The 26,022-nt window shown below is 54.4% G+C and overlaps 1 protein-coding gene across 3 annotated transcripts; it reads right to left on the minus strand.

Annotated features, from left to right (window-relative positions):
- HDAC11 (histone deacetylase 11) lies at positions 1,568-20,781 on the minus strand. 3 transcript variants are annotated; one of them, XM_021069384.1, is made up of 10 exons: positions 20,675-20,781; positions 19,581-19,729; positions 16,993-17,093; positions 8,762-8,878; positions 7,511-7,553; positions 5,788-5,864; positions 4,775-4,837; positions 4,466-4,562; positions 3,377-3,555; positions 1,568-3,177 (listed from the first exon to the last, which is right to left on the minus strand). In XM_021069384.1, coding segments are annotated over exons 1-10 (1,044 nt in total). In that variant the 5' UTR covers positions 20,677-20,781; the 3' UTR covers positions 1,568-2,961. The 3 variants fall into 3 exon arrangements, with proteins under 3 accessions (XP_020925043.1, XP_020925044.1, XP_020925045.1); XM_021069385.1 differs by lacking the exon at positions 20,675-20,781 and adding an exon at positions 20,549-20,638 and having other exon boundaries at positions 1,569-3,177; XM_021069386.1 differs by lacking the exons at positions 7,511-7,553; positions 16,993-17,093 and having other exon boundaries at positions 1,569-3,177.

The raw sequence follows: 26,022 nt of genomic DNA on the forward strand, positions 1-26,022 counted from the left end.
CACCAAACCTCCCCACGCCAGCCCTGGGCAGAGTGAAGCGTCCCCAGCCAGGGCTGGCTGAACTCAATGAGACCAAGTCCAGGGCAGGGAGGCCTGGAGGAGTTTCTGGCCCTAAACCCCAAGCATTTGGCTAAGGAGGAGAGTAGGCGTCACAAGTCTTCAGATCTGCCCCCAGGAGTTCTGCTAGCTGGGGTGGGGGGGGGCTGCCAGTGCCCCCATCTTTGTTTGTGCCCCAGGCAGCAGGCTGGTACCTTCCTTCCTGCCTCTGCCCCCCAAAGGCCTCAGGCGTGGTCCCCGCAGAGGGCTGAGTTATAGCTGGGCACTAGCACCAGTGCTGCTGAGAGCCTTCCCTGGCCCCTGGCAGAGAACAGAGCTGGGACTTGGGGAGAGGACCCCTTATCCTGGCCCTGGCGGGCCCTCCAGCAAGCGCCATGCTCAAGTCTTGGGGAAGGGGTCACAGCTGCCTTCACGCAGCACATGCTTGGGGCCAGGCTCTGACCTGCCATAAGTGTCACCCCCTGACACAGCTTCTCCACCTCCCAGGCTCGAGGCCGTGACCCACTAGGATGGCTAAGGAAGGAGGCCCTGAGCTAAGCCTCACCTCCAGGCAACCACATCCCATACACTTCAACACTTCACTGGAACCGACCCTTCTTCCTGCCCTACAGGAGCATCACTGCTGTCACTAGCATCCCCTGGGCACTCACCCAAGGCCACACGGCATCCTAGGGGTTTATTCCTGGGCCCGCCCTGCAGGTGAGGACAGTCTCCTTAAAGGCCCATCTCACAGAGGAGGAAAGTTGTGGATTCCAGAGCCAAGACCTGGTTTGGAATCCTGCTCCTCCACCTGCAAGCCGATGGAGTAACCACTCACCTTGTACCCCGTGTCCCCATATGGAGAACAGAGGTTACACGGCCTTGTTGGCCTTTGTCTTCCACGCACCCAGCACAGGGTCCACCTGGACCCTGCCCACCACCCTGACATCTTCACCTGATACCCTTCTCCCTGGCACTGACCTTCGAGGGGCTGCCCACTCCCCACCCAGGCTATGCCATGAACATGGCGGTACCCTGGTCACTCTGCCAGGCTGAGGGCCAGGTCCTGCCCTCAACCGGCCTGGACCCTTCTGGCCCTAGCCAGCCCATCCCCACATGTGCCCCCAGCCCAGAACTGGAAGGCATCCCCCTCTATACCTGCTGCCCTGGCAGGACCCCCAGCTGCCTCCTACTCTGTGTGGAGCCACAGTCACAGCCCAGCCCTGCCTGTCCCCCCATTCCCACCTGACCGAGATCCCCCCTTCACCCATATCCGAGGCAGCCAGGAACACATACTTTGGAGTCTGGCAGAGCTGGGGTCAACCCTGGCTTTACCAAGGTCACTAGAGGTGTGGCCTAGGGCAAATTCCTCAGAGCCCCAGTTGCCTCATCTGTAAAATGGGAATAACGACCTTCCTCACAGGACTCGGCCACCCCATGCCAGGCCTCATGCCACACGAATGTTCCATCTCTATCTGCTCTGACTCTTAGGATGTCCGGATTCCTGGTTTCAAAAACACACAGCAGCCAGGCCAGGTCAGGATGAGCCTTTATGGTTCTCTGGAAGAGGCCCCATGGGGACAAGCCCATCCACCGCCTGCCCCTGAGGTCTCAGGCCCGGGTTGGAGATGAAGGGGTGTGAGGTGCCTGGAGTCAGATGCAGAGACCGAGGACAGGACGGGTGGTGCGGCAGCGGGGAGGTATCTGTACCAGGATTAGCATCCCAGGTCTAGTCCAGGTGGTCAGCGCTTTTCACAGGTGATCTTGGAACCCTTCCCAACCCCCCCCCCAGTCAGAGGGGGCAGCGAGGGGGTGTGGGGAGAAAGCAGAAGAATTCAGGAGACCCCCAGGGGCAAGAGCGTGAGTCCCATGGGGGGGTTGTACAGAGGCAGCCTTCCCTCCCCACCGTCTCTGAGCACTAAGAACACCCCAGACAATGGAGCGGTGGACACTCCCCCTAACCCAGCTTCCAGGGGAGGGGGCGCTGAGCATCTGCTTCAGAGTAAAACTGAGAATAGGTAAGGGCCCACCTGGGGTCCTGGAGGCACAACCAGGGCCCGGCATTTTGGGTGAGGCGGGTCAAGGCTGCAGCCCCACCCAGGGCCCCGCCCCAGGCCCTTCCTCACAGACTCAGGCCAAGATGGAGACCCTCTGCTCCCTCCAGCAATGCCAGCAGGCCTCACAGTGCCTCCGTCCCCACCTGGGCCTCAGGTGCTGCCACCTGCCCCTTCCCCATCTCCCATCCGCCCCCTCAAGCCTCAGAGCTGAGGCCCATCCCTGAGCCAAGCATTCTTCCCCCAAAACCCGCTCTCCCTGGTTGGGCCCAGCAAGGCAGCGAGGGCCTTGGGCTCCTCAGGCCTCCCATCCCCTCATCACCAGGACAGGCTCTGGGGAAGCAGGTCCAGCCTGTGCTTTACTGAAAGAGACGGTCAGATGGGAAAACCCACTAGCACCCCTTTCCTACCCCCTCGCAGCCAAGACCAGGGCTCCTGCCTGCTGGCTGGCAACCCAGGACCCCTGGAGGCCTGGCCCCAGCCCCGCCCTGGGCCCCCCACACCTGGGGTGAGGAGAGGGGAGGAAGCCCCTGTCATGCTAGAGACCGAAGCCTCTTTGGTCTGGTTTTAGAAACCAGAACCCCCCACCCTGGGGGCCTCCCTGTGCCCGGGAGCCTCTCCTGCCCTCTGTTCTCCTGAGAGAACTGTACCTCCACGGGGCCTGATCTGGCCCTGGCCGTGACCGTGGGGGTCCTGCTGGGACTCGGGCCCTGCCGTCTGCCCCCTCCCAGAGGGGCCTGGAGACCCCTGACACCCAGTGGGGAGAGAGGAGCTGTGTGAGGCCCCCACCCCTCGGTTGGAAAGAAGAAGCACTGATGGGGGCAGTGGGCAGGTGGGCGGCAGGCAGGGAGCCGCTCAGAGGGCAGTGTGGTCAGGGCACCTCGGGGGGCAGCAGAGGCGAGTCTGAGTTCTGTGCTGAGACGCTGGCCGACTCGGGCCCGATGAGGCCCAGGCCATATAAGTTAAGGATGGAGTCAGCAATGATGCGGGCCGTGCGCTTCTGGTACCCACCCGAGGTCACCATGAGGATGGGCACCTGGAGGCTTCGGACCATCCGGAACACCAGCTCATCCCGCTTCACGATGCCCTGTGGGGGGTGGGGGAGGCTGGCTCAGGCACGCCTGGGTCCGCCCTGTATTGGGAAGTCCTGCTGCAGGTCTAACCCCGCTCCAGACTGCTGCTGTTCCTGCTCGCCCCCTCCTGGCACCAGGAGGAGCACCAGCGCTGCTGCCTTCACTGCTCTGCTGAGTCCCTGGACCCTTGGCAGCCCCAGGGTCAGGACGCACCTGCGGGCTGATGGATAGCCCCCCGAGGCGGTCTCCCTCCAAGACATCGGTGCCTGCGTTGTACACCACCACGTCGGGCCGATGCTCCTGAAGCGCCTTCTCCAGGTTCCTCTCCACCTTCGTCAGGTACTCATCATCTTCTGTGGCCCACTCCAGCTCCACCTTGCGCCTGATGGCCTCTGCAAGGACACGGGGGCAGCCCCCACAGGCAGAGAAGGGAAACTGAAGCTCAGGAGGCAAGGGCTGCCTGGCTCCCATAGGGGCCCAAGGACTGGAACCCCTCCCCACCCCCAACTCCAGCACTGCTCCGCCTCTCATTCATCCCAACCTGAGCTACAGAGAGCACAAGAGCTGCAGAGGGGACCCGAAGGAAGGAAGGGGCTCACAGATGAAACACCCCCCTGGGGATTCAGGGACCCACAGCCGGTGTCTGATTGCTGCCTCCATGAGCCTTCACGTGGACACCTGGACACACCTGTCTGCCCTCAGGTCAAATCAAGCACATTCCAGATTCAGCTCAGAAACAGCTCCCTGGGACCACAGAGTGGCTGAGTTACCCCCGGCAGACCCACTGGCACTTCCCGCACAAATGTCCCCTCCCCACAAGGTAGGCAGGTCCCTGTGTTTTCGAGGCTCATCTGAGAGTCTCTGCCTTTTCATGAATGAGTTTAAGCCACCTGCATTTATTTTTTATAATTATTATATTTGAACTGTTCTCTGCCATCTTATTTTGTATTTTCTATTTATATATTTTCCCTTCTTGTTTCTTTTTTGTCCTTCCCTGTTTTCCACCAGAGAGCTGCATTCCTAGGAGAGTCTATTTTATTTCCCCAGTTGTTACCCTAATATAAGGTCTAAAGCGTGTGTGTTTTGGGTAGGTTTATGTGGTCTTGGCGGAGGGGGGGGTCAAGTGACCTCTTTAGGTCTCAGTTTCCTCGTCCGTAAAATGGGGACAGTCTCCACCTCACAGAGATGCTGAGGATAAAAATAAATGAAGAGGCTTCTGCAGGGCCCAGCATGTAGGAAATACCCAGGAGACAGCCCCACGCAAGCAAGGGTGCACCTGAGGTCGAGGACGGGGGAGCTTACGCTTGGCAAAGCGGTCCCCAGGGTAGATGTGGCGGTTGTAGACATCCATGATGTACACGCGCTTGTCACCCATGAAGTCCCGCTCGTGTCCATTGCCCTAAGGGGAGTACACGGAAGCCACTCACAGGCAGGTGCCTGGGGCAAGGCCAAGACCCCCAACCACACCCCAGGAAACGTTCCCACATGCCCAAGTGGGGGCAGCAGAGGCCCAGTTTGGGGCTCAGGGATGCTCCTGGGGTTGTATCAGCTGTGGAGCAGGGGGGAGCAACGGGGTGGGGCACGGCACCCCAGCCACCACAGGGCACTCACCTGGTGGGCATCGAGATCGATGATGGTGGCTCTGGAGATACCTTCCACTCGCTCAAACAGAAACTGCCCAGGAGGAAAGGGCAGAGGTGAGGACCACACAGGCCAGAGGATGCAGCCCCTCAGGGGCTCCCAGGGAATGGAGGTGGGGGGACACCTACACTGGAGGCTTGTGGGAGGTCCCCAGGCAGAGCCAGCACATGCCCAGGAGAGCCATGTGGCTCCAGAGAAGCCTGTGTGCGTGTTCAGGTAAGGCTCCCTGGAGGAGGGGGCGCGTGCTGTGCCCCCAGGGGCCAGAGGTCAGGAAGTACGTGGGAGCCTTCAGCTGGCACACAGGGACAGCCCAGGAAAACCAGGGAAACATGGGGCACAGAACAGGGAGCCTCCCTTCAAGACAGTGTCTGGGACTTCATTTTGTAAGCTATGCTTCCTACAAGGCCCAGCCCAGAGCCCCCTCCTCCAGGAAGCCCTCCTTCCCCTCCCCCACCCCTCTGGAAGGTCCCTTCCCATCTCCTCTCCTAATGGCCAGTCTGCTAACCTGCACCACCCCCTCCCAGGTCTCTATGCCCCGTGAAGACAGGAATCACATGTGCCTACTCTGACTGCCAGCTCCAGGCCAGGCACAGGTGCTGGGTTAGGAAAGACATGGAGGGTCTGTCCTTCCGGCTAGGACCTCACCACTCTGAGCTCCCATCCTTTTGTAATTCATGGGGACTGGAGGCTGGCAGGGCCATAGGGAACGCAGGCTGCGTTCACCATGCTCACAATTGTTACTTCCTTCTCACTCTTCTGGAGCCCTGCCGTCTCATAATTTCCTGCTGGCACATCAGCTGCTCCCCTCACTCCCCTGCCACTCGTCACAGGTGACACAGCAAAGAGTGTCCGACTTCGGCTTGGGTCCCAGCCCCACTGAGGGACTGGGAGAGGCTCCCTCCCCTCCTGAGCCTCAGCAACCTTCTCTATCACATGGGGTGAGACCACCAAACTGGGGGTTCCAGGGAGGTTCTGGGGCATACCTTGATGGCAAGCGTGATGTCCGCGTAGGCGCAGAAGCCCCCACCCCGGTCGCTGGAGCAATGGTGGAAGCCGCCACCTGCCAGGAAAGACACATGTGGGCAGCGCCAGGCTCAAGGGCTGGGACTAGGCACTCCCTCCCTCTCTCCCTCTAGTGTCCCCTCCCCACCTGGTTCCCAAAGGCGCTGACTCCAGGTTGGCCAAGTGCACTTGACCACCTGGGCATGTCCCCATCCCAGGGTCAGGAGGCGGATTTACCATCACAGTCGCCTCTCCCCACAGTCAGAAACCTCTCAAGATGTCCTGACACATCACTCCTAGTGCCTGTCACAGCCCTCAGGATAGGAGTGCATCCTTCCTGAGGCAGAAAGCTGGAGTCTGCCCCACGCGACTCCCCATACCAGGAAGGGGGAGGGGGGCCATGGAGGACCTGGTGCCCTTGGGACCAGCCATTCTGTAGGCTGCCGAAGGAGATGGTCAGGAAGGAACTCCTCTGCTGGTCACGGCCACCCATGGCAATGGGGAAGGCCCTGGAGTCCAGGGTTCAGCCTCTTCTTTCCCCAACCCTGAGAGCACAGCCTGAGTGTCCTCAGAGCCCCATCCTCCTGAGCTGCAGGAGCCTCTGAAACTGAACGCAACTACTGCCCCTCCCAGCAGTGTGAACCAGGCCACAGGTACAAGGGGCCTGGCTCTTCCACAACCCAGGAGGCCACTGCTAGAGCACAGTGAGACATAGCAGCCAACAATCGACTTCCATCAGGGCAACAAGCTCCTCGCTGAAGCCTCCCTACAGTCCCAGGAGGGGCACTATTATCATCATTTCCATTTTATAGATGAGGAAACTGAGGCACAGAGAGGGTCAGCAACTTGCCCAGGGTCACACAGCTAGCTAACGGCAGAAACAAGACCCAGGCTGGGTCAGGTCCTGGGCTCTTAAGCATTCAGAGGCCATAACATCTCCCATGGGGAGGGCTTCCCAAGCCTCCAGGGAGCCCTGCTGTCACACACAGTCAGGTGTTACCTATCTACTTGTTCAGCACAATATTAGAACCTCAGGGTTAGCCTGACCTCACATGGGAACCTAGCTTCTCAGAGCCCACAGCCAAAGGTGGGGTCCCTGCTCTGGGGCACTGAGCCAGCCCCCAGGCCTCTCTCTAGGTCCATTTCCTCATCGATATAATGTGACTGATGACAACAGTGCCCAGCCCAAACAGGAGGCTGGATGGAAAAGGGCTTTGCCAACTGCGAAGGGCTGAGCCTCCATGCCAGACAATGGCAGGGACAAGGAAGGCCAGGTGTGCAGCCCTCCCACAAGCCAGTCTTGCAGAGTCCAGGGGACCAGGGAGTGTAGGCCCTCAGGACCCAAGACGAGGTGGCATTGACCCTGGGGCTCTCCTCCCACTGTGAGGTGGTTAAGCCCTATTCAGGCTTGACCCTGGGAGCCTGACGGAGTCTTTTAGGGGAGCATCTGAACCTCAGCAGAAAGAGCCCCACACAGGGCTGCCCAGGGGCTGGCACAGGCTCTCTGGAAAGGAGTGAGCTCTCTGTCACTGGAAGTGAGCAAAGCTAGGGCTGGGCTCCCACACCAGATGAAGGTACTAGGGGGTCCCTCCTGGGCACCAGGCATCTCAACCCTGCTGCCAGTCCATCAATAAGAAGCCTCAGGGTGGCTCTGGAGGCACCACGGCTGATGACCCCGGACCCAGGCCAGGTCCCTGCACTCACCTACATTGATGGCCCAGCCTCGCTCCACTGCCAGCTTCCCTGCCTTCGGAAACAAGCACAGAGTGAGAGGTGTGGGCAGCTGACTCCTTCACTCACTCATTCACTGACTCACTCACCCCACAAACACGGTTTGCAGCCCGCTCCAAGGTGGGGGGAGCTGAGAGGTGGGTATAGGAAGCACCCACTCCCAGCTAGCTCCAGGTTGCCTGAGCCCCTCTGCAATTCTGTGAGGGAACCAGAGGAAAGAAAAGTTCAGTCCTCAGGACTGCACGTGAGCTGACAAGGATTCTACCGTGGTTTTTCAAAGGGAAAATAGACAAATTCTTTGCTCATGGAAATACTGTAGATTTGATACTGATATTCTGTAGGCAACCATAATGTGGGGGTGGGAGTTCCCATCATGGCGCAGCAGAAACGAATCTGACTAGGAACCATGAGGTTGCGGGTTCAATACCTGGTCTTGTTCAGTGAGTTAAGGACCAGGCATTGCTGTGAGCTGTGGTGTAGGTCACAGACATGTCTTGGATCTGGCGTTGCTGTGGCTTTGGCATAGGCTGGCAGCTGTAGCTCCAATTAGAACCCTAGCCTGGGAACCTCCATGTGCTGCAGGTGTGGCCCTAAAAAGAAAATAATAATAATAATGTGGGGGTGGGCAATAATATTTTATAAAACTAAAAAAAAAAATGTACACATTTGCCAAGCTGAAAAAGAAAACCATAGGGATTAATAGGTATTGATCCAGGTCTGGATCAGACCTTTACACATTTAAATCTGAAATGCTCCTCTATGTCCAATCAACTCAGCAGGCTGTGGCTAATTTTAGAGAAAATTACACATAGGAGATGAAACCCAATTTTGCCACCAGTGTTCGTGGCTGTCACACCCACGACGGGGGGTGAAGGTGAGGGATGCCATCCACCACTGAGGTCACAGGGGTTTTCCTCCATCTGCGGAGCCACAGTTTCAGGACATGCTCTCTGGGGGGTGAGGACACATCTTCGCACCAGCAAATACGGTGATAAAGGGTGGTCTTGGGGGAGGAAGAGTGAATTCTAGCATTCCAGATGGGAGCAGCTCTGGAAGAAAGAGTTCTTGTTGCCACTTTGGGGCCTGTTTAGGATTCTCCTCCGTCACTCAGTGGGATGAGGGCATTCCATGGAGAGCCGGGGTGGGCAAAGGCCCGGGGTAGGAAGGAGTCCAGATTGGGGGTCCCAGCCCAGCCACTGCCCCCTCCGCCAGCTCCCCACCTACCATTATGGTTCCTCCTGTCTGGGTCCTGAGGGGCTTCAGCACCTTCCTTTGCACCAGGAAGTTGGGCAGGAAGATGACAGGGGGGATTTCCGTGATGGTTGCCACAGCAAAGGACCACTGTGGAAAGAGATGCAGGCTGTCGGTCCTCCTCTGCCCTGCGAGCCCGGAGTCAGCAGGTGGGAAGCGGATTCTCTCTGGGCCAGCTTCAGGGTGCCTGAGGTGCTCCAAGCAAGCTAGAAGTGGCTGAGCTCTGGGCTTAGTACAGAGGTGCTCATGCTGATCCTGCACTTTCCCCGAAGCTAACCCCCACATCAAGGTCCTGCAGCTCTAAGGCCCTCGGCTGCCCTCTTGTGGCCAGAACAAGAGCTATAGAGGACTGCGGGACACGGCAGAACCCACCCAGAACCTGCCCAGCCCACCCACTGCACAGAAGGGGCCCTGGGGACCTTGGGAGAGGCCAAGGTCACAGTGAGTCACTGACAAACCCAGGACTGGACACTCAGGGCTCCTGCTGCCCCAGCACAGCATGGCCTCTTCATCCATTGGGAACCAGATGTCCCTTCAAGGGGGCTGGACACCCTCATCTCTGGCTGCTGAGGTAAAAGGTTCTGGGGTACCTAAAAGGTATCTGCACCAAGATCAGAACACAACCTTCCCTACTACCTCCAGGGCCCTGGGCAAGCATCCCTGCACCCCTGTGTGGACCCTCTCCTGCCTGGCTGGCAGCATGCAAGGTCCAGGCCCCTGCCCTCCTCTGACCCTGGGCAGAGCCCTGGAGGGGCCCGGACACTTGGTGGATATTTACTAAGAGCCTGCTAACACACCAGGCCAGCGAGGGGGCCAGTCTGGTCTTCAGGGACACATATCGGCCTAGTGTGGTGGTGGTAAAGTGACAGCCTTGGGGGAAAGGGAATGGCTTCGGTGGGGGAGGGGCGGAGAGGCTCTGAGAGGTGGTATCATCCAGCTGAGGCTGAAGGTGCACAGCAGTTATGCAGACCTAAGGGTAAGGTAAGAAGGTGATGGCTAGGAGGGAAGTATGTCCACCTTCATGGAAAATTGTCACAGTTGGGACAGGGCTGTGTTTGTCACAAGGGTCCGGTCGCTTGGAGCAGTGCAGGGCCACCAGAGGTGCTTCCCAAGCTGCTGGTGCTGCAGCAGGAGAACCAATTAGGGGAACAATGAAAGCAGCGCCCCCTGATGGCAGCAAGAAGAGAGGAAGTCTAGGGGAGGTGAGATGGGAAGGATCACAGCAGGTGCGAGGATGCACAGAAGACTGGTGGGCAGAGGGGCGGGGGATGCGCAGTGGGAATCCAAGGCTGAGGGCTAGAATCAGAACCGGAGTGGGGGCTGAGGGCTGGGACAGGAGGGGTGGCGGGGTGGGGGTCCAGGGGTGCACAGAAGACCAGGCAGAGAGGTTTCCGGAAGGAGAGGCGCTGGGGCTGCCCGGCACCCATGTGCAACAACTGGGAAGGTGGCCCTGTGCACACGAAATGGCAGAGATTTATGACTGGAGGGATCTGGGCACATTCAACTGAGGGAGGGGTCCATGGGGGGGAGGGGGAAGGATGGAGTGGAAGAGCACTGTCTGGGAGGGGCCCAGCAGGCAGGTGCCTCAGGTGGGGGCGGTGTCATGCACTTGGGGTTGGAACCAGGGTCAGGGAGCAGGGCAGGACCCATGTCAGTCCCCAGAGGGGCCACCAGGGGAGACATTTTGTCAGGATCCATGTGCGGTGGGCACCCAGGCTGCCCGTACCACCACTGAACAACCTGAGTGGCACCCCTCCCAGCCTGGCAAGGCTGAAGGCTGGGGGAGCCTGCCCTGCTCCCTCACTCAGGGAACCAGCCAGTGAGCACAGCCCATGGGACTCTGACTGCTCAGTAGTTTGAAAGGAGAGGAGCCTGTAGGCCTCCTGGCTGCAACATGGAGGCACTGGGACCGGGGAGGGTACAGGGGTACTAGAGCTGGGAAAGCAAGGCCGGGCAGCTGTAAGACCCATAAGTATGTGTGCAAGTGTGTGCATCTGCACCTGCATTCATTGGGGGACTTCAAGGCTTCTCCAAGGAAATAAAACTCAAAAATCCTCTGGCTGAGATAAGAATTGCCAGACACTTATCAGCCCACCTGTCTCAGTGTAATTGTTACAAAGTTCCTAAGGACCTCCTCACCCCAGCAACCTGGCCTACTCCTTCCTGCCCCCCACTAGAAAAAGTATGTAGCCTACTCCTTACCCTGCCCTTATAGGGGCAACATAGACCCCCAACCAATCAGCAAGTGTATCCAAAGACCCCATCCTTCCCCAACCAACCAGTAAGTGTATCAGAAGATCCCATTCTTCCCCAACCAATCAGCAGGTCAAAAGGTGTATGGCAAGACCACTCCTCACACTCCTTTGTCTTTGGGCTATAAAAATAGATACAACCATGCCCCCAGAGTCGGCTCTCCCTGATTATCAGGATGTTGGTCCACTGTGTTAACAGTGTCTCTCGCCTCAATAAACTTGTCTTTTCTACACCTTGGTTTAAATATGGAAAGTTCTTTTTCCAGCCACATGCAGAGACCACATCATTCACGTGTATGTGTGGGGCATGTGTATGCATGTGTGTACACACGTGCATGTGCTGGGGGCGGCAGACCCAAAGAGGGAAGGCAGCCAGCTCCACCTTACAGCAATCCCACCATCCAGCACAAACCTTGGCACAGGAGGCCTGGAACCAGTGTTCTCTGTGAAGAAGTGAGCAAGCAAGCCCCTGAGGGAAAATATTAAGTTGCCACCCCACCCAGCCCCGAGAGCAAGCCAGCAGGGGACAGGAAATGAAAGAAAATGAAGCCATACCCAACAAGGAAACTAAGAAAGCAATTTCATTTACAACATCAAAAGAGCACATTTAACCAAGCAGGTGTAAGACTTGTATGCTGAAAAATACAAAACTGCTGAAAGAACATAAAAAAGATCTAAATAAGTAGAAAGACATCCCATATTCATGGGTTGGAAGACCTAACATGGTAAAGATGGCAAAACTCTCCTAATTCAGCTACAAATTCAACACAATCCCTAGCAAGGGGTCACTGGCCTATTTTTGCAGAATGGAGGAGCTGATCCTATACTTCATATGGAATCTTAAAGGACCCTGAATAACCAGAACAATCTTAAAAAAGAACAAAGTTGGAGGACTCACAATTCCCAATTTCAAAATATATCACAAAGCTTCAGTAACCTAAACAGAGTGGTACTGGTGTAGGATAGACATAGAGATCAACTGAATAGAATTGAGAGTCCAGAATTAATCCATACATCTATGGCCAGATGATGTTCTACTAGGGCACCAAAGACTAGTCAATGTGTAGAGAACAGTCTCTTTAACAAATGGTGCTGAGGGAACTGGATTTCCACATGCAAGAAAATGAACGTGGACCCTTACCTAACACCATAGACAAAAACTAACTTAAAATGGATCAAAGACCTAAGTATATACTATAAAACTATAAAAACTCTCAGAAGAAAACATAGGGCAAATCTTTTTGACCTTGGATTTGGCAATGGATTCTCCGATATGATAACAAGCACATAAGCAACAAAAGAAAAAAAGAATACATGAATCAAACTGAACTAAAATTTAAAAATCTCGTGCACTCACAGACACACTATCAAGAGAGTGAAAACATAACCCACAGAATGGGATAAAATACTACAAATCCGGAATAAAGAACTACAACTCAACAACATGACAAACAACCCAATGCTTTACATGGACCAACGAATTGAATAGATATATCTTCAAAGCAGATACAGAAATGGCCAAGAAGCACAGGAAAAGGTGCTCAATGTTATTAATCATCAGGGAAATGCAAATTACTAGCTCGAGATACCACTTCACATGCACTAAGTTGGCAGCAGTCGACAAAACAGAACACAACAAGCATTGTGAGGATGTAGGGGCACTGGAACCCTCGTGCTCAGTTGTCAGGAACGTAAAACGTGCAGTTGCCATGGGAATCAATTTGCAGTTTCTCAGAAAGTTGTAGAAAATTACCATAGGAATATATATATATATATATATATATATATACACACACATATATTCAAAATAATTGAAAACAGGTAGGGAAACAGACACTTGAACTTGAACATTCACAACAACAGTAGGCACAAAGGCCCCAAACTGCAAACACCACAAATGTCCATCAACTGATAAAGGGACAAACACATGCGGTCCCTTCATAGGATAGACCATTACTCAGTCAGAATAAGAAATGAGGCCCAGACCCCATTTCTACAAGGCTACAAGGTGGGTGATTCCTGGAAACACTGTCCTCAGTGCAAGAAGCCAGACACAAAAGGTCACATGTCATAGGATGCCTCAGATCAGAAATACCCAGAAAAGACATATCCATAAAGACAGTGCACAGACTGGTCACCACGGCGGGGAGGGAGGAATGGGGATGACAGCTCAGTGGGTTGGGGCTTCCCCTTGGAGAGTCGGAGATGTTTTGGAGCTGGACAGAGGTGATGGGCGCACTTCATCACTAAATGCACTAAATGCCACTGAATTTTACACTCTTATGGCTACTTTTATGTTATGCGAACTTTACCACAATAAAAAAAGAGAGGGGGAAGAACTGATAAGAGAAACACAGAGACCTCAGGGGGTGACAATCCCATTCCCACCCCCAACCAGGCCTCTGATATTTGTCCCAGGTGGGCGTGCTGTGTCTCCTCCCATAGATCCCACACCCCTCCTGATCCCCAATCCCCACTACCCCACTTCCCCACCCCGCCTTGAGGGCGGCCACAAGGCCTAGGTTCTGCCCAGACTCCTTGGGGCTCCAGCCAAAATTTACAGCACATCCTTGGCTTCAGGGCCCACCCACTTGTTATGTTGTTCCAACTTCATAACAAGCCCTAAGTCCTGCCCCTTCCCCCCAGGCCACAGCTGCTGGCTGCCTTGTCCAGGGCCCAGGCTGAGTTCATTGCAACCACCTGCTTCCTCCTGGCTCCCTGCTTCTGTCTTGACAGCCTACTCCCATCTACTCCCATTGAGCTGCCAAGCAATCCTGCTAAAACCTGGGTCAGATCACCACCCCCTGCTTGAAACTCTCCCAGGCTCCCACTTCCTCAGAGCAAAGCCACAGTGGTCGCAGGCCCTTTGTGGTCCGGTCCCAGATCATCTTCCGATGGCACCTCTTACCAGCCCCCTCCCATCCTCTGGGATCCCACAGGCTTCCTGCTACTCCTGGAGACCCTCCTGCCTCAGGGCCTTTGCACTTGCTGACCTTTCACTTGGAATGCCCTCACCCTGGATGCCCACAGAACCCACTCCCTCAGGGCCCCCAGTCCACAGTCACATGGCAGGAACCCCCTTCCTGGCCCCCCTCCTTCAAATGGGGGCCTCCTCACCCACGTCCCTGCCATACTTTCCCGGCACTGAGCCACTTCGTTACACGTTAGCTGGCTGGCTCCCCACCTAGACACCAGCCAGGGGAGGGATTCATTCTCTTCTGTTCCACCACCGGCCCTGCACCCTGAGCAGAGCCCTGTGTTCTAAACACCTGCTCCATAAAAGTACCTGTGCACTGCCCAGCGCAGGGCCCAGATGTCAGGTCTGCACCCCATTGTGCCCCTACTCCCCTGGCGCACTGTCACTGGGACAGCAGAAGGCAGGAGCCCTGCGCTGGCCCAACCCAACCACCACCCTTGGTGGGGCCGACTCTGTGCCTTGCACACAGCAGGTGTTCCACAAACGTGTTTCCCTGGATGGACACCATCTGGCAGACACCAGGCCACTGCACCTCCTTCAAAGCATCAAAGGCCACACTGATGCAGGGGCAGGCAGGAGCCCCAGAACACAGGTGGGGGCCAATGTGGAGGTGCAGGGCAGAGGGTGGGTGTCTCACAGCACACACAGGACAGTGAGCAGCAGCTGCCTGGGGTGCCTGCAGCAGAGAAGAGGAAATAAACACTGTGGATGTGGGGTGTGGCAGGCTGTCCAAAGCTAACCCAGTGATGCCAGACAACACCTGGAATGGGCCTGAGGCTCACCAGAGCGTCAGGGGCACATGGCCCCATATCACTCTCCCATGGCACCTGGAACAAAGTCCAAACTCCTCCCTTGGGGTCTGCAGAACCCTCAGCCCAGTGCTGCCGGCCTCCCTGACCACAGCGCGGCTGTCTCTGTGTTTCATCCCCTTCAATCTGGCCACTCAGACAAGGCTCTTCCCTGTGTCCCCCTCCAAGCCTGAGGCATGCAACATTCTTGCATTCAAACCCCTCAGGAGTATCACTTACCCCTCTTTGGTCTCAGCTCATACCTCACCTTCTCTGTGAAGTCTGCCCTAACTACTCAGGCTACATGACCATTCCTCTGCCCAGTTTCCCTCTCTTTTTCCCTCCCTAGCCCTTGGTATTCTCTGAAATGCTTGTGCCTACTTCATTTTCAGTCTTTTACAATGAAAGGCAAATTCATGGGAGCAGGGACACTTGCTGCTTCCTTTGTACTTACTACACAGTCAGGATGCAAGACACACATGTGGAATGACTGAATATTTCTTCACTTAAGTAGGTCATATGGAAATCTCCTTTTGCTCTGGCCGCCAGGGAGCTCCAAACCAAATATGTAGTTCGACTATAGCATCTTGACTACGTTGGCACATCTGAATTCTCCTACAGTCCTTGAGCTCGCTTTTCTACTTGGGACTCTACGTGTTAATACTGAAGGCAGTGGCCCAATACCAGGCATGCAGTCAGCCCCACACCATTCTCTGAAAGGCCCTTTAAATGGATGGAGCCCTGGGGCCCAACCCCTCCACCCCCAGCTATATCCCAGCACACTCACCCCACCCAGCCCCTGCTCTATCCCAGTCTCTCCCTACCCCACCCTCACCCTCTGGACTCTGGCAGGCGCATCCTCCTGCCCAGCCCCTAGGCTGTGGGCTGTGGACTGTGACCATGCAAGTCCTGGCCCTGGCAAACCAGGGCAGCCAAGAGCTTGGCTTCCTGCCAAGGCCTCGCACACCTCACTCTCCCAGGAGCCAGGTTTCAGCCTCTTCCTGGTAATCTTTCATGAGCTCACACTGTCCCAGCTGCATCTAGAATTCTCACAGCTTGGGCCAGGGGAGGGGGAGGAGCGAGGGCAGCAGCCATGACCAGGATCCCAGAACAGTGGACTGGATGGCCTGCCAGGGGTTGCCCAGGCATGCCAGGCATCCTGGGCCACCTTGAGCAGGTGTGGCCTGTTTCTGGGCCTAGGCTTTTCCACCTGTAGATGGGAGGGGCCTGGTGACCTCTGGCAGCCACTCTGGCTCTGAGTCTAAGAAGAGTCCTGTTGGGAAGCCTAGCGGTCAAGTGTCAGGGCTCCACAGTCTCAGTGGCAGAGAGCCTGTGGCACCCAACACCCACTCGGTTCTGATGCCACCTCTGGCCCAGCCTCCCTCTGTATCCATGTAGGGCCTGACTCAATGCCCCACCCTCAGACCACACTGACCAGAGCTGTGTAGCTACTCTAGAAAGACAACACAGGCAGGCTTTTCTGGGTCTGCAGGTGGGATTTTAAAACCTTAAATTAGGTGTTACACTAGAAATCAGGAACTGTCACGTAATGATCTTAATGATCTAGATTTCTGGCTTCTCGCTGAAAGCCAGACCCATGGGGGAGCTAAGCAGCTCCCACCCCCTTGGGAAGGGCAGGGGCTCTGGGTCGCCCCGTATACCACCCACCACACCACTTGTTTACATTCCCTGATGGGCCCTGGGACATAAAAGCTAGTTTTAAGCCCAACAATTACAAACAAGTCTTTAACAGTAGAAGCCCTTGAAACAGGATCTTAAAACTTCAGCCCAATGTAAAAACAGGCCAAAGTGGAATAGCTTTAGTTGGATGAGGACAAGGAGTGGGCACCCCCCACCTACCATCCCAACAGGGGTCTCTGAGGTCTGTCCATTGAGCCCAGATTAAATGGCACTAATGAAGAAGCCTGAAATCCCAACAAAGATTCAATCTCCACCAAGTGGACATCCTCACTGTCATACTCCCAGGGATGTCAAGTCACTACCCCCGATCAGCCTCCCCACCCCTGGTACCTGCCTGTTCAGGGCACAGCTCTCCTGCTGGGGACCCTGCTACCCACCCTCCCTGCACTAGGGACAAGAATGGAGCCCCTGGAGGCTGTGCATTGCTGGGCTTAGCTGCCCCTCTCCCAACCCCTTCTCCGGGCTGGCAGCCCCCAGGCCCTGTACCTTCAGCTCGTTGAGGTAGCGCCTCGTGTGCACCACTAGCAAGTCTTCATCCGAGGCCTCCCGTGCCTCCACCAGCATGCTGTCTGTGAGAAGCTTCTCCTCTGAAACCACAGAGCAGGTACCTTGCAAACCCACTGGTCTCCAGACCCAGCCCCTCCCACAGGCTGCAGCCATGGCCTCTGTCAGTCCTGCCCCAGGAGAAGGTGGGCACTGCAGGCTGGTGGGCAGCCTGAGAGCGGGCCACCTCCCAGGCCAGTGCAAAACAGGCCAGGGGGCATTGGACACTGTGCATAGCGATCCCAGCGTCTCCCAGGCCTCTGACAGCTGTGGGTGAGCTCAGGTGTGACAGGACAACGTTCAGAGGCAGGTGGTACATGGGTCTCATGTTGACTCTCAAGGCCAGAAAAGCTCTTCTGGTCAATTCTCTCTCCACCTTGGGATGACATCGCAGGAGTTTTATTTGGGGGGGGCTCTCTTTAACTCCCACCTGACCTTTGCTCATCTCCCCTTTTCAAAGCCCCCAAAGCAGCAGTTTTACAGCCTGCCAGCAAAGGAAGGAGCTTGAGCTGAAATGTGCTGTTGTTCTCACTGCATTTATTTTTTACCATGAACTTCTATTTATGGCAAATAAAAGTGGCTTTTTTCCATTGATATGACATAATGTTTCCTTTAAATACAAGTTTAAGTTTTTAAAAACAAAGGCTGGAGTTCCCATCATGGCTCAGAGGGTTAAGAACCCAACTAGTATCCATGAGGATGTGGGTTCGATCCCTGGTCTTGCTCAGTGGGTTAAGGATCTGGCCTTGCTGTGAGCTGTGGTATAGCTCACAGACTGCTCTCAGATCCTGTGTTGCTGTGGCTGTAGACCAGCAGCTGCAGCTCAGAATCGACCCCTAGCCTGGGAACTTCCATATGCCGTGGGTATGGCCCTAAAAAGAAAAAAAAGGCTGAGCCAATAAAAACTACGAAGTCAATAACAGAACAGGCAGTGTGAGGCCATGGCAAGTCCCCAAGAGTGATCTGCAAACAACTGATGTTTGGGAAACTCTTGGTTATTTCATCACCCCCCCCACACACACACCAGACAAGACTTGCTCCATTTGGCAAAAAAGACACTGAAGCAGAAAGAAGGAAGTGTTCAAGGGCATAGCAACGACAAGAGCATGATGCTCTGGCTCTAGCAAAATCAAAGGACAAGGTCAGAATGTAGGGGACCTGTTTGCTTGTGTTACCTTTAGAAACCAACCCTGGTAGAAACCAGCTAGCTCCATACATTTTCGACAAATAGCATCACATATAGCAGGTATCCCCCCCCCCCAACCATTCCATGGCTGCAAAGAGCCAGCTCTTTCCTTGGCACCCTAAGACCTTCCCCATGTGGCCCTGCCTCCTTTCTACCCACAGCCTCAGAGGAGAAAGGAAGGAGCTCAGGAAGACAGTCAGCTCAGAGGAGGGGGAGGGGACAAGGAAACCTTTGGTCAAGCTACTGGGTGACACAGGAACCCAAGAAGGGGCAATGGGGGGAGTGACTTGGGCCGGCTGGCAGCAGAGCACAAAGGACCACGTTCAGGAAGGCCAGAGAATACCCGGGGTGAGGCGGGCTGGTTGCGCTCACCCTGCCACAGCTCTCGCCATGGCTGCACGCTGCTGTACTCGTTTCTGCTTAGTATTTTTCTTTGAAGACTCTGGTCACTATTGCAAATGGAAAATCACTACCGCTTGCCATAAACAGAAGTTGACCAAAAATAGAAATACAGAAACAAGTAAGTGTTATTAATCTCTGGTTTGATTCTATTTTCTACAAGGTGCAGACGCTGGGGTTTGTTCTAGACTGGTTAAAAAGGGAGATGCTCTGACGTATTAAAGTTGGACAAGCTCCAAAGTGAAACTTTCCCCATGGTGTAATCAGGATTGTGTGATTTAAAGATACTCAATACTTCACCCTATGCAGGTAGCACTTCAGGTAACATTTCCTACCTCCTTCAGTTAAAGAAACCTCAATACAGGGAGCTAGAATAGTCTTTTCACCAGAGTACTATGACGCCTGAACTGTCTCCACCTTAACCAGACACCTGGATTACAAATCGCAGTTTGAAGAGTGAAGGGGAGGCGTCTGGAGCTCTGATTTCCAGACTCCATTCTCCCACTTAAGAGCTGTGTGTCTTTGGGCACGTTTTCTAACCTTCCTAGGCCCCAGTTTTCTCCACTTGTAATCAGTGGGGTCAGAGCAAAGGTGGTCCACCTCCTGGACTCTAGGAGCCTGTGGGTTACTGACAGTGCATTCCTCCAAATGGCAGCTTCCCTGGGCCCATGGTAAACAGCTTTCCCGCTACTGGGCCTCCAGGGGCAGAGACTGGCTTCAGGCCCCCAGCCATAGGGAGCCAGTGCAGGTGTGATACAGGGGCATAGCCTGCTTAGAAATTGGTGTTGGAAACATCCTTTTGACAGCACAGGTGGGAGGCAGCCTGAGGGCTGACATTGCAGGTGGGAGGCTTGGAAGCCGGTGTTTGGGAAAGACGGCGGGGGGTGGGGGGGTGGCAGGTGGGTTGGAGGAAGCAGATGCAGGGTGCAAGTGGGGCCTTCCATACCTTTGAGGAAGCTGATCACTTTGCCCCATTTTCCTGCATCAAAGGGGTGCAGCTTTTCCAGGCCCATGAAGGTTATGTTGTAGCGCGGTGAGTACACAATGGGCCAGCGCGTCTCCGGCACATGCTGGTACAGCTGGGTTGTGTGTGGCCTTCCATGAGCAGAGAGACAGACACACACAGACAGGGACAATCTCAGTGTGGGAAACTGCCTCCCCTTCTGCACCAGCAGGCTCTGATTGAACAGACAGTCCTGATCCAGTCCCGCAGCTCCCTCAGCGGCAGAAAAAGGGCCACTTAGCAACAGCAGCAACAATAATAATAGAGCTCCTCCCTGAGCTTGCGCACTCTCCAGCCCAGTCCTCGCAGCCGCCCCTGTAGTATGTAGGCACCACCATCCCAGCAGAGGCGGGAGAGGGGACCAGGTGTGTCCAAGATCACACAGGGCCTGTGGAGCAGCGGATGTGCACCCAGGTGTGTCTGGCTATAAGGCCTCAGAGCCTCACCTCTACACGATAACAAAACAGCCAACAGCTGTGTGGCTTTAGGCCTCGCTTTCCTCAACTGTAAAATGTGTGGCTGTAGGGAGGCTTGAGATAATGCGTCTAACGACCGAGCACAGAAAGCGCCCTATATCTGAGAGCTGGTGGTGGCAGTTCCAAGAAACAGCAGGTCGCGGCTCCCGCTGGCTGCGGCCCAACCCAGAGCTAGGAATGGGGGTCACTTCGGCCCCGCCGCGCAGCTCACCCCCACCAGACACACACCTCCCCGGCCGCTGCGACACAGGGAAAAGAAACCCTGCTGCCACTGCGGGGGCCTCCGCACAGCCAGTGGAGCCCGAGGGCAGACGTCAGACCCGCGCGCGTCGCGGGCCGGCGCCGGTTCCAGAGGCCGCAGATTAGTGGCGCGGGGCTGGCCCTACATGCGGGGCCGGCCTGAGCACACGCGGCCCGAGCGGTAGCCCTCCATACCTGGGCCCGACTTGGCGGGCTCTCCCAGCCGCCTGCGCATTGGTACTCCCACCCAGAGGAACCCTTGGGAACCCTCAGGGCTTGGCCCAGCGCCCCACCCCGCGACCCCACCCCCGCCACACTCACATCCCGGGACCTGGCCCTCCCTGCGCGGCCACTGCTCCTCAACCGGGCGGGGCGGGGCCGCCGGGGCCGCCCCGCCCAGGACACGCCCCCGGCCTCGGCCGCCTCCGCTAGGGGCGGTGCTCCGAAGGCTTGGCTCCGCCCCGCCCCCACCCGCGCTGCGTCACAGAGGGCTGGAGTCCCGCGCGGAGCTCTTGGGGGGAAACAGCCACGCCCCCAACTCCCATCAAGCGCGAAATTCCGCCTTCCGGGGACAAATATCCAGTGGGATCGCGCCTGGCTCATAAGCCACGCCCCTTAGGGGGAGGGCAGCTCGTCACAGTTGGAATGGAAAGCATGGTCCCGGCCCTGGGGAGGGGCCACGTTATGCCCCGCCTTGGGCCGCTCGTCCTTTCTGCGCTGTGTGAAAGCTGGAAGATCCTAAGAGATAGAAATGCCAGGCTTCCTAGCAGAGCTGTGTGACCTTGGTCAAGCGTCTGCGCTCTGGGGTCTCTGTTTCCACGAGTAAAATGGGAGCGTGGGGGCCGTGTGTTCTGGCCCTGACATCTCTGACTTAATGAGATCCACGACCTCTCTGACTTGAGGAACATCCCCTCGCAACTCCCCAGCCCCATCCTTGGTAGTTCTGACAAGCGACAAGCGCTCGCTCCCCACGTAGTCACTTAGGCTCCCTAAGCCTCAGTGTCCTTATCGGTAGAACCAGGCTGGTGATCCAGTCTTCAGAGTACAGTTGTTTATCTGCACACCCCCCCTCCCCCACCTCGGGAAGCCAAGACAAGCCCCGCTGACAGCTGAGAGTGTCTTGGGGGTGGACACTGGTAGGAGCGCCAACAATTGAGCCCCAGAGGACAGAGACAACGGGCTTCTCTGTTGGCCCAGCTGCCCCGCCCATCAAACAGAAGCAGCTGACCCCAGGGCTGCCCGGAGCAGGGCAGCTGGGATCCCTAGTGGCTCCGTGAGAGCGTCGGTGTGACAGGGTGCAGCACTGTAAGGAAAGGGCCCAGGCATTTGAACAGTGCCCTCCACGTGCCCGTCCCTTGATTACATGATGATACTAGATTCTCACAACCTAATACCTCCAGAGGGTACCATCATCACCCCACTTTCATCAGGAGGTAACTGAGGTTGAGGTCTGGGTTAAAACCAGACTCCCGCCCTTGCTGTGGCCTTAAGCCACTGGCTTTGGCTTTCTGACCCTTAATTTTGTGTCTGAAAACGAAGTCATGGCTACCCCTTCACCCCGTGGGGAAGTTGAGAGAATCAAAAGAGATGATCATGCTGATTATTATTTAAACAACATGTAGTGTGTGCTAGGTTCAATTCTAAAAGCTTTGTGCTCATTTGATCCTTACTGCAACCCTGAGAAACTGGTTATCCCCATTTTACCGATGAGGAAACTGGGGCACAGAATGAAGTCATTTGCCCAAAGGTCAGGAATGTGAATAGATAAACTATAGCCACAGAAAGAAAAAGTTAATATTGAATAATAGCAACAAGGGAGAAATTGCACACAGTGGCCTTGTATTCCCTGAGAGTGACTGAATTCATCTCAGGGAGCTTGCTCTGTGGTTGGGGAAGCCACATGGATGAACTTCTTGTTGAGAGAACAAAGATCTGGGGCAGACTAGATCCAGGCCCTGAGGCCAAAAAGAGTGAGATTGCTCTGGGTAAGAGAGTTTTTTAGGTTGTGGCCTGTGTGGCTGAGGAGGGAGGTTGTCTGGGGAGCCCCGGGTCTTGAGAACACCCTCAAAGCACAATGCCAGCCTGGATCACCACCCACACTAGTACCTTTGAGAGAAACAAATCATATTATTTGCGCTGAGCATTTGGGGGTCTCTTTGTTACAGATCCTAGTCTGTCTGCTCACCAAGACACCACACTGGGACAAAGCAGCGAACCAGCAGGCAAGATCCAAAAGACTTTGTCAGGCTCACAGTTTACTGGGAGAGGCAAATCATAACCTAGGAAACAATCATAATTACAAAATATTACAAAATGTCATAAGTTCTGTAAAAGGCACAGGGTGAGATGGTGAGTGAGAACCATGGGGCCCTCCAATTTAGACGATATCAGGAAGGCCTCTTTGGAGAGATGATTGTTTTTCAGTTTTTGTTTTTGTCTTTTTAGGGCCACACAATGGCACATAAAGTTTCCCAGGCTAGGGGCCAAACTGGAGCTACAGCTGCCGGCCTACACCACAACCACAGCAACGCAGGATCCGAGCCACGTCTGTGACTTACACCACAGCTCATAGCAACACCGGATCCTTAACCCCATGAGCGAGGGCAGGGATCTAACCCCCAACCTCATGGTTCCTAGTTGGATTAGTTTCCACTGTGCCACGACGGGAACTCCTCTGTTTTCTTTGTAATGGTTGTACCTTATTTCTCTTGAAAGGTTGCATTCTCTGTTTATTTACAGTCTCTTTACTCTTACAACACCCCTACAGCAGCTCCTTGGTGAACCTGGATGTTCAGCGTTTCCATGGGGTCAATTAGAAGTAGAAACTGGAGTTCCCGTCGTGGCACAGTGGTTAACGAATCCGACTAGGAACCATGAGGTTGCGGGGTCGGTCCCTGCCCTTGCTCAGTGGGTTAAGGATCCGGCGTTGCCGGGAGCTGTGGTGTAGGTTGCAGATGCAGCTTGGATCCCGCGTTGCTGTAGCTCTGGCATAGGCCGGTGGCTACAGCTCCGATTCGACCCCTAGCCTGGGAACCTCCATATGCCGCAGGAGCAGCCCAAGAAATAGCAAAAAGACAAAAAAAAAAAAAAAAAAAAAAAAAAAAGAAGTAGAAAATGTGGGAGTTCCTGTTATGGCTCAGTAGTAACAAACCCTACAAGAATCCATGAGGATGCAAGTTCAATCCCTGGACCTGCTCAGTGGGTTAAGGATCCACCGTTGCTGTGGCTGTGGCATAGGCCTGCAGCTGCAGCTCCAATTCGACCCCTAGCCTGGAAACTTCCCTATGCCTCAGGTGCAGCCCTAAAAAAAGGAGAAGCAGCTTGGGGGAGTTCCCTGATGGCACAGAGGGTTAAGAATAGGTATTGTCACTTCAGCAGCCTGTTCAAATCCAGGGCTTATTTTACTGTTAGGTTGTTCATATATTTCCCATTTATGATACTGTGATTTATAAGAAAGGTATCATTGGTCTTCATCCTGCCTTTCCTGGCACAGAGCTTCAAAACCCTTGGAATTTCCTAAGTGGCAGGAGTTTTAAAGGCGTTTTGGTTATGCTAAGGAGGGAACTTTGGGACCTCACCTATGTGGGGGAGGGGCTAGTTGATAGAGGAGACAACCACGTGATCAGAGGGGTGGAACTAGGTCTCCAGGGTCCAGAGAATAGCTGGGAGGTGAGTCCAGTCACCTGTGGTCGATGAGTTAATCAACCGGGGTTGTAATGAAACCTCTATAAAACCTGAAAAGGCAAATTCCCTTTTTGGCTCAGCAGTAACGAGCCAGTCTAGTATCCATGAGGACGTGGGTTTGATTCCTGACCTCGCTGAGTGGGTTAAGGATCCAGCATTGCCATGAGCTGTGATGTAGGTTGCAGAGGCAGCTCAGGTCCCAAGTTGCTATGACTGTGGCATAGGCCGGTGGCTACAGCTCCACTTGGACCCCTAACCTGTGGGAACTTCCATATGCCACAAATGTGGCCTTAAAAGACCCCCCCCAAAAAAAACCCCAAAGGATGGGGTTCAGGGAGGTCTGCCCCTTCCCACTTGCCTTGCCCTATATGTCTCTTCCATTGGCTGTTCCTGAATTAAGTCCTTTTATGATAGATGGGTGAACTAGTAAGAAAACTTCTGAGTTCTGTGAGCAGCTCCAGCAAATTACTCAAATCCAAGGAACAGGGTGTGGACCTCTGACTTAGAGCCTGTTGGTCAGCACAGGTAACACCTGGATTGTTAACACCTGGCATCTGAGGTGGGGGGAAGGGCAGACTTGTGGGCTTGAGCCCTTAACCTGTGGGATCTGAGGGTGTCTCCGGGTAGACAGTGTCAGAACTGAGTTGAACTATAGGACACGCAACTGACAGGAACTCCTTGAGCTCTTTTTAATCAAAAAAATGTGGTCCAGGAGTTCCCTTTGTAGCTCAGTGGAAATGAACCCAACTAGGAATGATGAGGATGCTTAAGGAGGGGGGCTTAAGGAGCTGGTGTTGCCATGAGCTGTAGTGTAGGTCGCAGACTCGGCTTGGATCTGATGTTGCTGTGGCTGTGGCGTAGGTCAGCAGCTGTAGCTCTGATTTGACCCCTAGCCTGGGAACCTCCATATGCCACAGGTGTGGCCCTAAAAAAAAAAGAATATATATGTATATAATCCATTGACCGGCACATGTGTTCCAAATATGTTTTGCTAGCGTGTCCTTTGTTTTTTGAATTCATTTACCGTATTTTGTGCTACTCGGAAATCAAATGCTTTTATGTTTTTAAACATAAAACATAAAACATTGGTCCATTGCTAGTTCTTTTCTACCATAAAAACCCTAACCCTAACCCTAACATAAACTCTTTAAGTTTATAACCAGATTTGTAAGGTCTTTCCCACCATGAATATAAACTCATTTATGATGTCTTTGAGAATTTCCTTTGTTTTTCCTCCACCTCCAATCTTCCTTTGTAGCATTTAAGACTTTGATACATATGGCATTTATTCTGGTGCCAGAAGTAAATATCCAGTGGTCTTTCCAAATGTCATTATCTCAGCAACTCTCGTTAAAGAGCCTTTGCCATAAACTACATGTTCCTATGCACCAAACCCACTCCACGACTTCCCAGCCCAGTGGTTCTCAATGCTGGCTACATAGCAGAATCCTCTGGAGGCACTGAAGAAAATACACATTAAAATTTTGTAAATTTGAAGTTTAAAAAAGGAAGAGAATACCAATATCCAGTCCCCCCTGGATCAGAATCTCTGAGAATAGGGTACCGTTTTATTTCTTGGTTTGGGGTTTATGTTTAGTTTTTATATTTTTAGATATTTTGTCAAAATTTATTGTATTGAAGCATAGTTGATTTGGGCCCAGACATTGTTTGGTTTTGTCTTTAGAAGTATTTTAAGGTGTTCTGACATGTGGCCAGACCTGAGAACCATGGCTCAGTAGGGCCCCATTGGTCCATTGCTAGTTCTTTTCTACCAGACTGTGTTTTAATAGGGTTGGTCCCTCTCACTGCTCTTCATTGGCGGAATTCTCTTGGCCATTCCTCACAGATGTATTTTTCCCGATGCATTTTACTATCATTTTGTCAGTTCGGCGGGGCCATGGGGAGCCTGTTATTCTAATTTGGGCTGAGCTGATCTAATCTTCAGCCAACAAATACTTATTGAGCACCTACTAGTGTACTAATGT

The sequence above is a fragment of the Sus scrofa genome, chromosome 13 (assembly GCF_000003025.6).
Source record: "Sus scrofa isolate TJ Tabasco breed Duroc chromosome 13, Sscrofa11.1, whole genome shotgun sequence".
Classification (NCBI taxonomy): Eukaryota; Metazoa; Chordata; class Mammalia; order Artiodactyla; family Suidae; genus Sus; species Sus scrofa.

Bases quoted from the DNA above. Each gene is read 5' to 3' on its own strand.
- HDAC11 (XM_021069384.1), bottom strand. The intron at 8,879-16,992 runs GTACAGGGCCTG...CTCTTTCCACAG, and splicing joins GCTACCTCAACGAGCTGAAG to TGGTCCTTTGCTGTGGCAAC. The intron at 5,865-7,510 runs GTGAGTGCAGGG...CTTTCCTGGCAG, and splicing joins AGGCTGGGCCATCAATGTAG to GTGGCGGCTTCCACCATTGC.